At 48.1% G+C, this 17,083-nt stretch overlaps 1 protein-coding gene across 1 annotated transcript; it reads right to left on the reverse strand.

The window, feature by feature from the left end:
- Positions 1-1,200: 1,200 nt before the first annotated feature.
- On the reverse strand, positions 1,201-17,083 carry GUCA1B (guanylate cyclase activator 1B). Its single transcript, XM_003732667.5, has 4 exons — positions 16,741-17,083; positions 9,683-9,832; positions 3,260-3,377; positions 1,201-2,541 (listed from the first exon to the last, which is right to left on the reverse strand). The coding sequence occupies exons 1-4, from the start codon at positions 16,945-16,947 to the stop codon at positions 2,414-2,416; spliced, it is 603 nt and encodes a 200-aa protein (XP_003732715.1). The 5' UTR covers positions 16,948-17,083; the 3' UTR covers positions 1,201-2,413.

Raw genomic sequence — 17,083 nt, forward strand, 5'->3', positions numbered from 1 at the left:
GACACACAGGCTGGAGCATTTGTGACCATTTTCTCAGATGCTCTTTCTTCTGGGTATTGAGTCTTCACTTCAGCTGGGTGTTGGGGAGGTGTGGGGAGAAAATGAAAATTCAGGAATGGAAACTAGGAGTGGAGGCTCAGGCCTATAATCCCAGCACTTTGGGATGGATCCTGAGGCTGGCCGATCACTTGAGCTCAGAAATTCGTGACCAGCCTGGCCAATATGGTGACACGCTGTCTCTACAAAAAATAGAAAAATTAGCCAGGCATGGCAGAGTGCACTTGTGGTCCCAGCTACTCAGGAGGCTGAGGTGGGAGGATGGCTTGAGCCTGGGAGGCAGAGGTTGCAGTGAGCTGAGATTGCGTCACTGCACTCCAGCCTGGGTGACAGAGCCAGATCTTGTCTCCAAAAAATAAATAAGTAAATACATTCAGGAATGAAAGAGAGAAAATGAGGGGAAAAAGAAGTAAAACGCCAAGTCAGAGAGTGCCCCACTGAGGGGATGAGAAAATGCATTTTGCTCATATCCTGTCCATCAATTTGACCTCCCCAGACAGGGAAGTCAGCCAGGGGACTGAACAACAGACATGGAGGGAAGGTAGAGGTTGGCGCAGCCAGGAAGAAAAAGGGAGTTGACATTTCTGCTCCTTTGGCTGGCCTGTTGTGAAATCCTGAAGGTCACAGTTGGGAAGGTGTGAACATGTAATTAGAACATCCCTCAATGTCATTCACATACCTCCTTCATGATTTGGGGCATATCTGTCTCCCACCTGGGTTATATATATATATATATTTTTTTAATTTTATTTATTTATTTTTTTTGAGATAGAGTTTCACTCTTGTTGCCCAGGCTGGAGTGCAGCGGTGCGATCTCAGTTCACTGCAAACTCTGGCTCCCAGGTTCAAGCGATTCTCCTGCCTCAGCCTCCTGAGTAGCTGGGATTACAGGTGCCCATCACCACACCCGGCTAATTTTTTTTTTTTTTTGGTATATTTAGTGGAGACTGGGTTTCACCATGTTGGTCAGGCTAGTCCGAATTCCTGACCTCAGATGATCCACCTGCCTCAGTCTCCCAAAGTGCTGGGATTACAGGCATGAGCCGCCACATCTGGACCATATTTTTCTAATCAATTATTTTTTACTTAACATTGATGTCTAAAGGAAATTTTATATGAATATCATATGAAATAGCACACCTATAAAGTCGCAGGTTCAGTAGGTTTTATTTTTTATACATCAACATAGAAACCTATCTATTCAAGGTAAAGCAAATGTTTTTTCCAGGTCCCATTTTAAACTGTCTTATAGGAGTGACAGTGACCCAGGGGACTGGTTTTCAGTTTGCTTTTTTCAGAGGTGCCTCCAGTTCCAGAGGCTACTCAGCCCCGCTTTCAGCCAGAGAGACTTCCTTTTAATCTAGTTTCTATACTGGGTTACACGTAAAAGTTTGTATAACAAAAAACAATTCCACATCTAAAAACATAATAATCCAAAAACTGCTCGCCTAGTCCGACCTGCTCACTGTGCAGCTGAGATATAACCAGGGTCAGGGAGGAGAAGTGGCTGTCTTGGATCACACAGCAGTTAGAAGCAAAGCCCAGCCTAGGACTCCAGTCAGCAGCCCCCCAGTTCTTGCCAGAGACAGAGAGTTTTCTCCATCTTTTAAAGAGAAACATTCAGCTTATGGCTGGGAATTGTGGAAGGTCCATCCTGGGGGATGTGGATGGAGAGGGAGGATTGCTGGGGGAACGGTGGGTTGGCAGCAGGGGGTCCCAGAGCAACACCCAGACAGAGCTGAAACAGCCCCTTTAAGCACAGCCAACTCTTCCAAAAGCAGGAAGACCACAGCCTGCAGCATGTTTGCTACCATTTTTCCTGCTGACACCAATGGTGAGGCTGCCTTGGGGAGGAGGAGGCTAGGGTCCTCCCCGCGAACGCTCCTCAGCTTCCTGGGGGTTATAGAATTATTGCCGCCCCCTGATCCCCAACTCTCCTACCTTTTCTTCAGTCTCAACACCTTCCCAGCCCTGCCTCCTACCGGTCTTTGTGTTCTCATTGCTGATTTGGTCTGTGGGACCCTCATCTCTTGGTTGGCTCCTGCTTCCATCTGAGAATATCTGGAGACTGTGGGAGCCCCACAGCCACCCAGCCAAGGCATAGTCCTCCCGGGAGCAGCTGAAGGGGAAAAGTAACTGGCTTTCCTTCACCATCCCAGGAATCTTCCAGAATGGACTACGCCCTGTTGTCACTTCAGACCCAGCAGCCCTTTTCCAATCCCACTCAGCCCTGAACAGGGGGATGCCAGGAAGTCTACATCAGGGGAAGAGTGGGTATGAGCAGGCTGAGCCAGGGACCCTCCCACAACCTGGGAAACCAGGGTGAGCCTGGAGTCATGGAGGGGCCCCAGATCCCTCAGAACATGGCACTTTTCCGTCTCTGCTGAGCGAGCCAGCTGCTGGGATTCATGTCCATCTGCAGCATCTTCATCACCCACTTGTCCCGACGGGCACCTTCAACAAACTCGTTCAGAGACAGCTGGCCTGAGCAAGGGGGAAGAGAGGCGGTCATGTGGAAGAAGGGGAGACCTGGTTCTGGGGGTAGGAGGAGAGAAGTCGCTCCTGGGAGTGCCTACACCTCGTATGCTAACTATCCTGCAGTCTCAGGCCCCAAGCTTTCGGCTCGTCAGGTGCCTGAATCTCCAGGAGTCTCCTGCCACCTTTAAGGGGCGTTCTTTGCAGATGAATTGAAGTTTTACTTTTACCCACAGTACCTCGGAAATGCTGGGTGGAGCTGAGCTATGTGGAGGGCTCATGTGTGTATTCCAAGCCAGCTCTCCCCGACACAGCCTTGTGGCTCGACACTGGGTCACAGGGAGGAGAGCCCAAGCAACCTGAATGGCAGCCTACACGGTACCTGCTCTTAAACACATTATCCCATTCATTCCTCTCAACCGCTGTTATTAACCCCATTTTGCAGATGAGGAAATTGAGACCAGGGTGAGAAGCTCAATGTATCGCTCTCTGCCTGACTCCAAAGTTCCTCTTCTTTATAATCTGCGTGCCTGGCCTGCACCAGCAACTCCTATAGGACTTTTAGTCGTTCCTACAAACATGTGTTCATGTTATCTTCTCCACAGCCTTCTCACAGATGAGGACCCCAGGGTTGGGAGGTGGAGGGCCTTGCCCAAGGACGTGTGGCCAGAAAGTGGTGGTGACACAGAGTGGGCAGCCCTCCCCCCGCCATCTCTGCCCCTCTTACCATCTCCATTCTCATCCACCAGGAGGAAGATCCTGTCCACGACCTCCTCAGGCGTGAGCAGCTGGCCTTGCTCAGTTTGTAGCTCTCGCCGGCAGGCTTTCTTCAGCTGGTAAATTCCCTGCCAAAGAAAACCCAGCTGTATCGATGGGAGACCCTGCAGGCTCCACCCTTACCCCAGTGATCCACATGCCTCAGCACCACCTCCCCAGTGCTGGCCTCCCAGGCTGTGCGTTTTAGGATCACATAATCCAGATCCAGATCAAAACTGACCTGTCCTAAGACTGTGCTCTCAGAATCCCACTGGCCTAATTCCAGCTGAGTTCCTGGCCTCACATCCCACCTGACCCCAATACCATTTGCATTTCCACAGTGAGCCGCAAAGCCCAAATCCAAAACCTCTAATGAGGGAGGTTTAGGTCACCATGACAGTCTAAATCACATTCTACACAGGAAGAAATAGAGATGCAGAGAAGAAAATTCAGTTTATCTATATATGTGTGTGTCTGTATATGTGTAAAGCAGAATGATGGGGATACACATGTTCCCTTCCCATGGACCGGAGGGAAAAATCCAGGTTTCTCCTTTGCCTTGTTTCCTCTCCCGGTGACAATATGTTTGTGATAGCACCATGTAGACTGTGGCTCACGCCTGTAATCCCAGCACTTTGGGAGCCTGAGGAGGGCAGATTATTTGAGATCAGGAGTTCAAGACCAGCTTGGCCAACATGGTGAAACCCTGTCTCTACTAAAAATACAAAAATTAGCCAGGAGCAGTGGTGGGCACCTGTCGTCCCAGCTACTCGGGAGGCTGAGGCAGGAGAATCGCTTGAACCAGGAGGGAGAGGTTGCAGTGAGCTGACATTGAGCCACTGCACTCCAGCCTGAGCGACAGAGGGAGACTCTGTCTCAAAATAAATAAATAAATAAATAATTTTTAAAAAGCACCATGTAAATGCAGAAGAGATGGACACATATGATGGTTCTCCTTAGCTCCCAGGCTGGCACTCCCTGAGGACAGAGGCTGTGTCTTTTTTTTTTTAAAAGAAGAAACGTGCCTGTAATCCCAGCACTTTGGGAGGCCGAGGCGGGTGGATCACGAGGTCAAGAGATCGAGACTATCCTGGCCAACATGGTGAAACCCTGTCTCTACTAAAAATACTAAAAAAATTAGCTGGGCGTGGTGGCACGTGCCTGTAGTCCCAGCTTCCCGGGAGGCTGAGGCAGGAGAATTGCTTGAAACTGGGAGGCAGAGGTTGCAGTGAGCTGAGATCACCACTGTACTCCAGCCTGGTGCCTGGTGACAGAGCGAGACTCTGTCTCAAAAAAAAAAGAAGAAACGTGCTGACCATACAAGTAGACTCCAGCTACCAGGTTTATTTTCATGCTGTAAAGAAAGTTCCTTATTGTTCCCATTTTCTGTTACACATGAGATACAGAGAACCAGAAATTTGCCTGGTGAATAATCAACTGTTTTGCATACCTAAATATCAATGAGATCATAAGCCAGACTTGTAAAACACTGAAACCAGGGCTAACAGCAACACAATCCACTATCAAAGGATTTCAATGCCAGAACTCTGAAATATTCTCTGTTGGTGCTGCGACAGTCTGGCTGACAATGTCCACTGTAGCACCGAGGGCTGGATGAGGGCTGATTTCTGTTTGCCTTCCCTGGCATGGAGCCCAGATCTGTTTCATTAGCAGAGTAACTACCAAGGAGGTTTCTCTGCTGGAAAGTTGGTTTTAAGTCAGAAATCTGGAGAGACGTCCTGACAGGCAGCAGCCACCATAAGCATAGGCCTTTGTAGGGCAAAGTGTCACTGCCTGGTGTGCCAGTGCCCCTGCTGCATTGAGTGGGCTTGGCTGCCGTGGTCGGCTTGTCCTTTAGTGGTTTGCAGACTGTGTGCAGGTATCACCAGGAATTTGTTGCTGGGAGTGTATGGGAAAGGGGAGGAAAAAAGGGCATCACATTTGTCCAATCACTGGAGGATGAAGTGGGTAACTCAGAGTGAATGATGGTTGGGACTAGAGTTGCCTGTCTTCAGTCAGTGCCTGTCCCACATGTGGGCTGGACTTTGACAGCCTGGCAGCGAGGGTGTTTATAAAATGCTTGGCCTGCACAGGGCCAGGGAGAAGATGACACCAAGGAGGCTACGGCGTCGTAGGAGATGGCCAGCGTCTGCCACTAAGAAGAGTTGCAAGGGCTGTGCCTACTTCTGCCCAGACACCAAGACCGCCAGCTCCTGGGTGGACGTATCCTTGTCGACATAACGGTCTAACTGAGCAGGGGTCAGCCTGCCGCTCTGCAGGGCCTCTTTGACGGAGAACTTCTCGCCAGACTACCTGCCGTGTATCAGGGAGGACTCCTCGTTGAGACCCTTCACTGAGATCTCCCAGTCACACTCCAGGCTTGAGTTTCACAAGCATGTTTCAGGGGATGAGCCCGGCGCGGTGGGCGTCCTCCGGGGACAGCTCGCGGCCCGTGTCGCGGTGGATGACCACGATGGCACCGCAGGTGGTTCTCCCGCTGCTCCCGCTTGACGGCCACGGAGGCGAGGCGCTTCTGCAGCTGGTCGATCTCGAGGTCTTTGTCCTTGGAGAGCCTCTTGAAGTTGTCCAGTTCCCTCTCCAGGGACCGCAGTCTGGAGTCGTGATTGGTGCCAGAGTCCGCCTCGTTCATGTTCCGCGGGTCTCGTGTTTCCGCCGCTGAGATCGGAATTTCCGTTTCCGATTGCAAGCCTTCTGGTCTCCAGCTGCAGGTTTTGCCGCTCCAGCTGTAATTTGTGGTTCTCTTCGTTTAGAAAGTCTAGTTCCTGGGACGACTTGGAGTTACGGAATTCCAGCTCCGAAAGCTGGGCTTCCAGCCGGCTCACATCGGCATCCGGCTTGCGCTTGCTGCGGCTCTCCCCAACCAGGCTGCTCTTGAGCCTCTGGATCTCTTGCTCAGTGTCACCCCTCTCCACCTCGATGCTCTCGAAAACCACCACCTTCTCCTTGACCTCCGCCTTCTCCAGGGCGGCCGACTTCCTCTGCAGGGTCTCGAGCTCACCCTCCAGGAGCTGCCGCCGGAGTTATTCTTCCTCCAGCTGGAGTCGGAGCAGGGCATGCTCGCAGGCCTGCTGCGGGGCCTGCTGCAGCACCGCCTTCTGCTCGCGGGTCTCCTTCTCACAGGCCTCAGCTTCTTCCTGCTCCAGCACTGCCAGCCGCTGCTGCAGCCGCTGCACCTCGCGCTCGGCCTCCCTGCGGACCTACAGCTCGAGCTCTGTGCGCCGGCTCTGCAGCCGTAGCAGCTCCGCACGCAGCTTGTCATCTGCCGCAGCTCCACGCGAAGGAGCTCGCCTCTGCCCTCAGGCCAGGCTCCTCCTGGTACCTACTTCCTGCTGCACCACTCTTTCCTTCATCCGCGAGAGCTCCTTGGGATGCCCTCTCTCTCTCCAGGTCCACTTACCTCTTCTCCTCTGAGACCTTTGCCCTCAGAGACTCCAACTCCTCCTTGGTTTGAGGGTCATCCAGGAATTGGAGGATCTCCTGGACCACCTCTTTGGTCTGGACCAGGGGTTTGATGTCTTTCAGAGCCTGGATTTCCTGCTTCAGCTGGTTGATCTCTAAATCACACCTTTGCATCAGTCTGGTCTTGACTACAATCTCCTCCCCAAGCCGCTGAAGCTCCTTCTCCATCTCGGGGTCAGTCTTGTACTTAATGACTTCCTTAGTCACCTCTAGGGCCTCACTGCCCAGCCCCCTGCCCAGCACAAAGTAAGCCTCGTCGATGTGTCTGGGGAGACTGAGGGGTTAAATCCAGCCCCAGCACTTCCTAGGTAGACTAAGTTGGCCGACTACAGAATCTCTATGAAGCAACTTCTTGCTCTGTGAAAGGGCTAGCAATGCTTGCCTCATAGTGTAGGTCTGGCTAACACAGGAAACACGCCGGAGTCTGGAATGTACTAGGCACTTCTTTTCTTTCTTGATCATTCTTGCTAATAGTGATTGTTAGTCTTTTAAAATAAATAACTGCTGATCTTCTTGACTTTTTCTCTCAGGCAATTGTCTTCTATTTTATTGATTTCTGCTGTTTATTGTCTTTCTTCTACTATCTTTGGGTTTACTTTAATTTTTTTTTTTTTTTTTTTTTTTTTGAGATGGAGTTTTGCTCTGTCATCCAGGCTGGAGTGACCTCTGTCTCCAGCTCACTGCAACCTCTGTCTCCCGGGTTCAAGTGATTCTTCTGCCTTAGCCTTCAGAGTAGATGGGATTACAGGCACAAACCACCACGCCTGGCTAATTTTTGTGCTTTCAGTAGAGAAGGGGTTTCACCATGTTGGCCAGGCTGATCTCGAACTCCTGACCTGAGGTGATCTACCTGCCTTGGCCTCCCTAAGTGCTAGGATTACAGGCATGAGCCACCACGCCCAGCTTTTTTTCTTTTCTTTTCTTTTTTTTAGACAAGGTTTCACTCCGTTGCCCAGGCTGGAGTGCAGTGGCACAATCACAGCTCACTGCAGCCTCACCCTCCCAGGCTCAGGCAATCCTCCCACCTCAGCCTTTGGAGTAGCTAGGACCACAGGTACGTACCACCATGCCCAGCTAATTTTTTGTATTTTTTGTAGAGATGGGGTCTCACTATGTTGCCCAGACTGGTTTTGAACTCCTGGGCTCAAGTGATCCACTTACCTCAGCCTCCCAAAGCGCTGGGATTATGGGCATGAGTCACTGTGTCTGGCCTTAATTTACTCTTCCTTTTATCTAATTTCTTGAGATGGCTTCTTAGATCATTGATTTTCTAATATATAAAGTCTTACTTTCTAATACAATATGCATTTTCTAATTACCTCCTAATATATATATATTTTCTATTCTTTCTTTTTTGAGACAGGGTCTGACTTTGTTATCCCAGCTGGAACATAGTGGCATGACCATAGCTTACTGAAGCCTCCAATTCCCGGCTCAAGCAATCCTCCCACCTCAGCCTCCCAAGAAGCTAGGACTACAGGCATGTGCCTCCAAGCCTGGCTAATTTTTCTTTTTTTTTTTTTAAGAGATGGAGTCTTGCGGCAGGGTGCGGTGGCTCACGCCTGTAATCCCAGCACTTTGGGAGGCTGAGGCGGGAGTTCAAGACCAGCCTGGCCAACATGGTGAAACCCCATCTCTACTAGAAGTACAAAAATTAGCCAGGCATGGCGGCACACACCTGTAGTCCCAGCTACTTGGGCGACTAAGGCAGAAGAATCACTGGAACCCAGGAGGCGGAGGTTGCAGTGAGCTGAGATTGTGCCACTGCACTCCAGCTGGGTGACAGAGTGAGATTCCACTTCAAAAAAAAAAAAATTACCCAGGTGTGGTGGCAGGCGCCTGTAATTCCAGCTACTCCAGAGGCTGAGGCAGGAGAATTGCTTGAACCCGGGAGGCAGAGGCTGCAGTGAGCTGAGATGGAGCCATTGCCCTCCAGTCTGGACAACAAGAGCCAAACTCTGTCTCAAAAAAAAAAGGGGGGGGGTCTCGCTTTGTTTTCCAGGTTGGTCTTGAACTCCTGGGCTCAAGCAATCCTCCCACTTCAGCCTCCCAAAGTGCTGGGATTACAGGAGTAAGCCACTGCACCCAGCCTCTATTTCCTAATATATGCATTTTAAGTCTTATTTTCTAATATGTACATTTTAAATCTATAAATTCCTCTGTAGGTCCAGCTTTAGCTGCATTTCACAAGTCATGGTATCTCTCTCTCTCTCTCTCTCTCTCTATATATATATATATATATGTATATATATATATATATATATATATATATATTTTTTTTTTTTTTTTTTTTTTTGAGATGGAGTTTCGCTCTTGTTACCCAGGCTGGAGTACAATGGCGTGATCTCGGCTCACCACAACCTCCACCTCCTGGGTTTAAGCGATTCTTCTGCCTCAGCCTCCCGAGTAGCTGGGACTACAGGTGCGAGCCACCGTGCCCAGCTAATTTTTGTATTTTTAGTAGAGACAGGGTTTCACCTTGTTGATCAGAATGGTCTCGATCTCTTGACCTCGTGATCCACCGCCTCGGCCTCCCAAAGTGCTGGGATTATAGGCGTGAGCCACCGTGCCTGGCCTTAAGTCGTGGTATATCATGCCTGCATTATTTTTTCAATTTATGATACGTGTGTGTGTGTGTGTGTGAGAGAGAGAGAGAGAGAGGAAGGAGAGAATTTCTTTGATCCATGGAGTATTTGGAAGTATACGCTCTAATTTCCAAACAGATGGGGATTTTCTAATAATTTTTTTGTGATTGATTTCTAGTTTAATTCCACTAGAAATTACACACTCCAAATGAAAACACAGGAAACACACTCAGAATGATTTCAGGCCACTTTTTCAGTCCCCGCTGGCCACTTGTGGCCAAGCCTCAGAGCCCAGCAGTGCTCAAGTGCCCATGGGCAGAGACACTAACCTCCACAATGTTGAGTAGCTCCATGCGGTCGATACAGCCATTGCCGTCCTTATCATAGATCTTGAAGGTCCACTTCAGCTTGTGCTCCAAGGTGCCCCTCAGCACAAGATTCAGGGCTGCCACATACTCCAGGAAGTCGATGGTGTTGTCCTGCATTAGATGTGGATGCTGCTGAGGCCAAAGGCCACCTCCCCAGAGGACAGGTGTGAGCCCTATTTAAGGTCGCTCATCCTTGTAAACACAGGACTTCTCCTCCTTGCAATCCATGTGGCCTCTGCATTTGCTCAAGCCTTTTCCCACCCTTGGGGTAGAGAACATTCTCTCCTCTCTCTCTCTCTCTCTCTCTCTCTCTCTCTCTCTCTCTCTCTCTCTCTCCCCCCCCCTTCTTATCTATCATCTGTCTATTTATTTATTTATTTTTTAAGATGTAGTTTCACTCTTGTGGCCCAGGCTGGAGTGCAATGGCATGATCTCAGCTCACCACAACCTCCACCTCCCAGGTTCAAGTTATTCTCTTGCCTTAGCCTCCTGAGTAGCTGGGATTACAGGTATGCGCCACCATGCCTGGCTAATTTTTCATTTTTAGTAGAGATGGGGTTTCTCCATGTTGGCCAGGGTGGTCTTGAACTCCTGACCTCAGGTGATCTGCCCACCTTAGCCTCCCAAAGTGCTGGGATTACAGGTGCAAGCCACTGCACCCAGCTATCTATTTATTTTTAGAAACAGGGTCTCACGGCCAGGTGCAGTGGCTCAGACCTGTAATCCCAGTGCTTTGGGAGGCCGAGGCACGTGGATTAAGAGGTCAGGAGTTCAAGACCAGCCTAGCCAAGATGCTGAAACCCATCTCTACTAAAAATACAAAAATTAGCCGGGTAATTCTAGCAACTCGGGAGGCAGGAGTATCACTTGAACCTAGTGGCAGAGGCTGCAGTGAGTCGAGATCGAGCCACTGCACTCCAGTCTGGGTGACAGAGCAAGACTCCATCTCAAAAAAAAAAAAAAAAAAAAAAGAAGCAAGGTCTCACTATGTTACCCAGGCTGGTCTCATACTTTTGGGCTCAAGTGATCCTCCTGTCTTGGCCTCCCAAAGTCTTTGGATTCCAGGCATGAGCCACAACACCCAGCATAGAGAACATTCTCTCTTCTCATTTTCTGTGATCACCGAAGCCTACCCATCCTTCAAGGCTGAGCTCAAGGGTCCCCTCCTCCAGGAAGCCTTCATTCTCTGACCTCTTCAGCCATAGTTCTCTCTCCTTCCCCATTCTAATATCCATGCCTCTACTGTCTATTCTACACAGCTTGGGACTTTCTCTGGCAGTGTCCCATAACTGTTTCCTAAATACGTCTCGCTCTCTCACCACGTTATATGCTCCTGGGGAAAAGAGAGAGGTTGACATTGCTTGGGTTTCTCCTCCGTGCCTAGCACAGTGCCACTTACTGCCAGAGTTGGGGACCAATAGATATTAATGAATCAGTGAGTCAGTGATGGGCTTGATCTGAATTTGAACTAAGACAGTTTTAAAGGAGGTTAGAAAGCAGAGCCTGTGTTGAAATTTTCCTCTGCATTCTCATTCACCCCAAGTCAGACAGAGGTGGACAGGCAGTGGCTCCAGTCCTACCCACTTCTAGGTACCGGTGGATATCACACTAAGCAACAGACCTGTGCCTCCAGCCCATCCAGGAAGGGTGGGGGAGCACAGAGCTCAGGTGCTAACTGGGCAGCGGAAGGGGGAGAGGCACAGTGTACTTCTAAGGACTTCACCAGGAAACAACAGAACCTTCTTGTATCAGAAATACGACAGGAATAATGATTTCCAAAGCAGTAAACAAGAAGGAGGATATATTTTTGCTTTCCTCTCCAATGTGTTTGGGATGAGAGGCTGCTGCCACCGCTGCTGTAGCTGACTGCAGGGGGTTAGCTGTGCCAATGTCTCACTCACAACTGCTCACTTGTTCCAGGGTCGGGACCTCCACTCTCTAAATAAAAAATCTGAGCCATCAGATACCCCAGGATTGTCTGTCATTCACATGACTTTGTAATCAGAAATGACACTGATGGCCTAGAGCAGAGCACTTCTGTCCCACTAGGTTAGGCCACTCAGGAGCCCCAGCCCTGGGTGAGCCAGGTTTGAGCCACAGGAGAAAATGGCAGAAAACAAGGGAAACGGCAAGAAGCCTAAGGGAAAACTAAAAAGAAAACAAAAGGAGCTTACTAGTACCTCAAGCGTTCTACGCACATCTTTTATATAATTCCTATAAATATAGGTCTCCGTATTCCCTGTCATACTTAGATTTTATTTATTTATTTGTTTGTTTGAGATGGAGTCTCCCAGTGTCCCCCAGGCTGGAGTGTAGTGGTGATTCTCCTGCTTCAACCTCCCGAGTAGTTGGGATTACAAGCACCTGCCACCATGCCCAGCTAATTTTTTGTATTTCAGTAGAGATGGGGTTTCATTATGTTGGCCAGGCTGGTCTTGAACGCCTGACCACCTGCTTGGCCTCCCAAAATGCTGGGATTACAGGCATGAGCCACCGTGCCCAGCCAGATTATATGTATAATTTTGTTTCATTTTCTTTTTTCTTTTTTGTTGAGACAGAGTCTTACTGTTGCCCAGACTGGAGTGCAGTGGCACCATCTCAGCTCACTGCAACCTCTGACCCTTGGGCTCGAGCAATTCTCCTGCCTCAGCCTCCCAAGGAGCTAGGATTACAGGCAGCTAATTTTTGTATTTTTAGTGGAGATGGGGTTTCACCATGTTGGCTAGGCTGGTCTTGAACTTCTGACCTCGTGATCCACCTGCTTCAACCTGTCAAAGTGCTGGGATTACAAATGTTAGCCACCAGGCCTGGCCTGTTTCCTTCATTTTCATGTAACATATTCTCGTGTCTATAAAAATTATTTAAAATTTAAACTTCTGTTTTTTGTTTTGGTGGGGAGGGGGACTGAGCATTCTCTTTCGTTGAACATATTTCTAACATTTTCCATTATACAATGAACATTTTTTTTGCATGTAGATACTTAGTGGTTGTCAGTTCTTTAAAAGGCTATTTTCTTGAGTAGTTGTTACTTATTCAGCTTACCACAAATCAATCTTGTGTTTCTCATTTAATGAGAATGAATTATTATCTCCATTTTATGGATGAGGAACATGAGACGTAGAGGTGCCCAGGTCACCCAGCCAGCAAGTGGCAGAGCTTTTGCAGGTGTGTATCTCCTCCCATTCATTAAGTCGGAAACACTTCCAGTCTCCAATTAAGATCTATTTCTGTCTAGCAAATGACCCTAGTGCTTGGGGGTGCTAAGAGGAGAAAAACAAACAAACAAAAATCCTAAAACCGCTCACAAATCCCCACTCTTCTGATGTCCAGAGTCTCCCTCATTCTTTGTCTGGAATCCTCTTCTCCTACAACATCCTCTCTCAATATGATCCAGTTTCCATGACCCCTTGCCTTATGAGACATATTCCAGCGTGATCTCTAGACAAGTCATCTCATCTGAGCGGTTACTGGAAACCCCAGGACCATTTCTGGGAAACTTCCAGCTGAGACTAATCTCATCTGCTGTGCATGGGTCATTGTCAGCTCCAATTACCCACAAAAGCCTGAGAGTGATGGAAATGCCTGTCTACTCAGGAATAGGATGGGCGTGTTACCGGCTCTCTGGGATTAGCTGCCCCGATTCTCCCTGAATTGGCTACATTTGTGCACCAGCCCTGACCTCAGTGCGTGTTACATAAGAATCCCAAATGGCATTTGATCTTCACCCTCCCCTTTCTTCCACTCCAGGAGATCATAGGGCAACACCTGAGTTGCAAAGGAGAGTGGCAGAAACGAGGTGTCCTATGTTCCTACCCCTTCGTCTCCACCAAACCAGTTTCCATCACCTCAGATTTTCACATGTGAACTAGATCTATAAACTCTTCTGGTTTGATTTGCTTTAGAAATCTCAGACTGGTTGTTTAGAAATGAAATTCCTTCATATAAAGGTGGGAATGGAGTCAGGTGTAGGTTTGGAAACAAAGACTAAGTGGGAATGAAGGCTCTGTCCCTGAGAGAGGAACTTAAAAACATTTCCTAGGGAGGCTCTTCCTTACAGTGGAATGCCAACTAATAAACAGAGGAGGGGTGGTGGGGTCAGAGAATTATCAACAGATGCCAAAGCCAGTAGAAAATTTGACTGAACAATAGGACATTTGCTTAGTCTCAAGGTATATCCCTACAAGATGCTTTTTAACTACAAAGAAAAAAATAGTAACTTTACAATGTTGAAACATGGCAGATACCACCTTAACTAAGTGATCAAAGTTAACTACACCAGCAATGGGACAAACTGATATCTTGTAGCCGATGATATGATGCACCAAGGATACAACGTCGCATATGATATGAGGCACCAAGGACACAACGTCGCATCATCAGTGGGAATTCTGCCAATTTAGACAAACACCAACGGTGGGGTGTCCTACAACATAATTGAGCTGCAGTCTTTAAAAATGTCACAGTCAAATAAAAAAGAAAAGCTGAGATTAATGGTTCCAAGTTAAAGAAGACTAAGGAGATACTAGTAAAAAAAAAAAAAAAAGGAAGGCTGGACACAGTGGCTCAGGCCTATAATCCCAGCACTTTGGGAGGCCGAGGCGGGCAGATCACAAGGTCAAGAGATCAAGACCAGCCTGGTCAATATGGTAAAATCCCGTCTCTACTAAAAATACAAAAATTAGCTGGGTGTGGTGGCACGCACCTGTGGTCCCAGCTACTTGGGAGGCTGAGGCAGGAGAATTGCTTGAACTTGGGAGGCAAAGGTTGCAGTGAGCTGAGATCACGCCACTACACTCCAGCCTGGGGACAGAGTGAGACCCCATCTCCAAAAAAAGAGAGAAAGAAAGAAAACTGATCAAATGTGGTGGCAAATGTCTATAATCCCAGCACTCTAGGAGGCCCAGGTAGGTGGATCACTTCAGGTCAGCAGTCTGATACCAGGCTGGTCAAAATGGTGAAACCCCATCTCTACTAAAAATACAAAAATTAGCCAGTTATGGGGGTATACACCTGTAATCCTAGCTACTTGGGAGGCTGAGGCACGAGAATTGCTTGAACCTGGGAGGCAGAGATTGCAGCGAGCTGAGATTGTGCCTCTGCACTCCAGCCTGGGCAACATGGCAAGATTCCATCTCTACCAAAATAAAAAAATTTAAAAAAAGGCAAAGAAAAAAAAATAGTAGGCCTGATGGTGTGCACCTATAATCCCAGCTACTTGAGAGGCTGAGGTGAGAGGATCCCCTGAGCCTGGGAAATTGAGGCTGCAAAGAACTGAGATCATGCCACTGTACTACAGCCTGGATGACAGAGTGAATCCCTGTCTCAAAAACAAAAAAGAAAAAGAAAATACACACAGAAAGACTTAGGAGTAAAAGGGCATGATATCTATAGCTTTCTTTAAAAAAAAAAAAGTGAATATATTCATTATGTATATGTATAAATTATGTATCACATATGTATATGTACTTATATGATATATTATATATGTATACAGAGAGAATGATAAGTAAATGAGATAAAATGTAAATAAGGGGGAATTTGGATAAATTGCATATGGGAGTTACTTGTATCATTCTTGTAAGTTTTCTGTAAATTTAGAATCATAGCAAAATTAAAAAGTTACTCAAAAAGGAAAAAAACATTGATGAACACGATATGCTGATTTCTAAGAGAGAAGGTATAAGCAGTACAACTATATGCCTAGGGGCTTAATCAGCCCCTTTGGATCTTGAATCCTGACTGTATTGATTTTTAGATGAATATGGGGAAGACTAGTAGACTTAACTGAGTCTTCCTGTTTATGAACTGATATATTTGTTTACTTTTCTTATGACATTAAAAAAAATCATCAATTATTTTTAAAAATCATCTCTCTTTAAAAAACCTGCCTTCTAGGCAGGAGCACTTTAAGACCTTGGGCAAATCCATTCATTTCCATTTGTCCAGCTTTCTCATCATTTAATTTAGAGTAACAAAAGTCTACCTCTCCCACCCAGGGTGGCTGCTGACTCAGAGACTGAGGAGAGGGGAGCTCTGAGAAGTTGGAGAAACTGGCTCTATGCCCTGTGGGGTGGTTGAGGAGGTTCTGTTGAAGTGAAGATGCTGACCTCATCCTCCTGTCCTGGGACAGGCACTGACTGGTGCCAGCGACAGGGTCAGACCTGAGGTGGCATTCCCAATAATTCCGCTTAGAAAGTTAAGTTCTCCACACACTGAGAAGCAGAGTACTGATGCTTTCTCCAGATTAAATAGGTATTTGAGGCAAATCCAGTGGTTTAAAGGATTGCCAGGTCACTGAACTGGATAACCTTAAATAATCAAGGAGTTTTTAACTGAATTGAAATTTAAAATGCAATCCCCAGGTGCATTTACAAGATGAGTTATCTTCTTAGTTGCTAGTGACATTGGGGGCTTAGAGAAACTCTGGTTTGAATGATTTCATGAAACCTTTCAGGACTTGAAGAGCTGAAAGGGGTGATGCAGTCATTCATTCAGCCTCCCAATCAGTGCAGGAGCCTCCTCCGGCATTCCCGTCATGGAGGATCAGACTACTCTCGGTTCAAAGGACCTCAACAAGAGGGAGCTCAGGGCCCATGCTAAGATACCTTGTCCCATTTGGGACATCTCTTTTGCTCCTAGAGTTTAGAGTGACAGGGGCTCTGGCAGATGTGAAAACTCAGTCCTTGGGCTGCAGAGCCTTGGCCAAAAATACACAAAGAGAGGACCTGGACTGTCTGCCAGTCTACCTTCAGCTTTGAAGAAGAGGACACGGGGGGCATCGGCCTACGGCTGAGAGACAGAGGGAGGGAAGGAGAGACAGAGAAGATGGAAAGGGACAAAACGAAGAGAGGAGACAGGAGAGTTTAGGGAGTTAGAGAGAACAGGTAAAGAGAGATGGAGAGAAAAGATGAGCAGAGGAAGAGCGGAGGAGTGGGGAACTGAGAGCTCTCCCTAAGGACACTTGTGGAGGAAGGCACCAGGTGGACTGGCCACTGGTCCTTCCCTTCAGGGTGCCTTACCCCATTTTTGTCGAAGGCTCGGAACATGCCCTCTACATACTGGGAGGCCTCCTCATCTTCCGTGACTTTGAAGAAGCGCTTAAACTCATGCATAAAGAGTGTGCCGCTGGGGCACTCCATCACGAACTTCTTGTACCACTCCTGGAGCTCCGCCACATCTATCTCACCAGCTGACTCTGCCTCCTCCCAGCTAAACTCCTGACCCATGTTGGCCCTGAGGAGTGTCAGGGAGCAAGGGTCTGTGTCTCCTCCCTGGCCTCTGCTGATGAATCTCTCCAGCTAGGGCCCTCTTCCTCCCTTTCCAGGAGGCCTGACCAGCCTCTCCATCATCTCCTGGGTGACT

Source organism: Callithrix jacchus, chromosome 4 (genome assembly GCF_049354715.1).
Source record: "Callithrix jacchus isolate 240 chromosome 4, calJac240_pri, whole genome shotgun sequence".
In the NCBI taxonomy this organism is placed as follows: domain Eukaryota; kingdom Metazoa; phylum Chordata; class Mammalia; order Primates; family Cebidae; genus Callithrix; species Callithrix jacchus.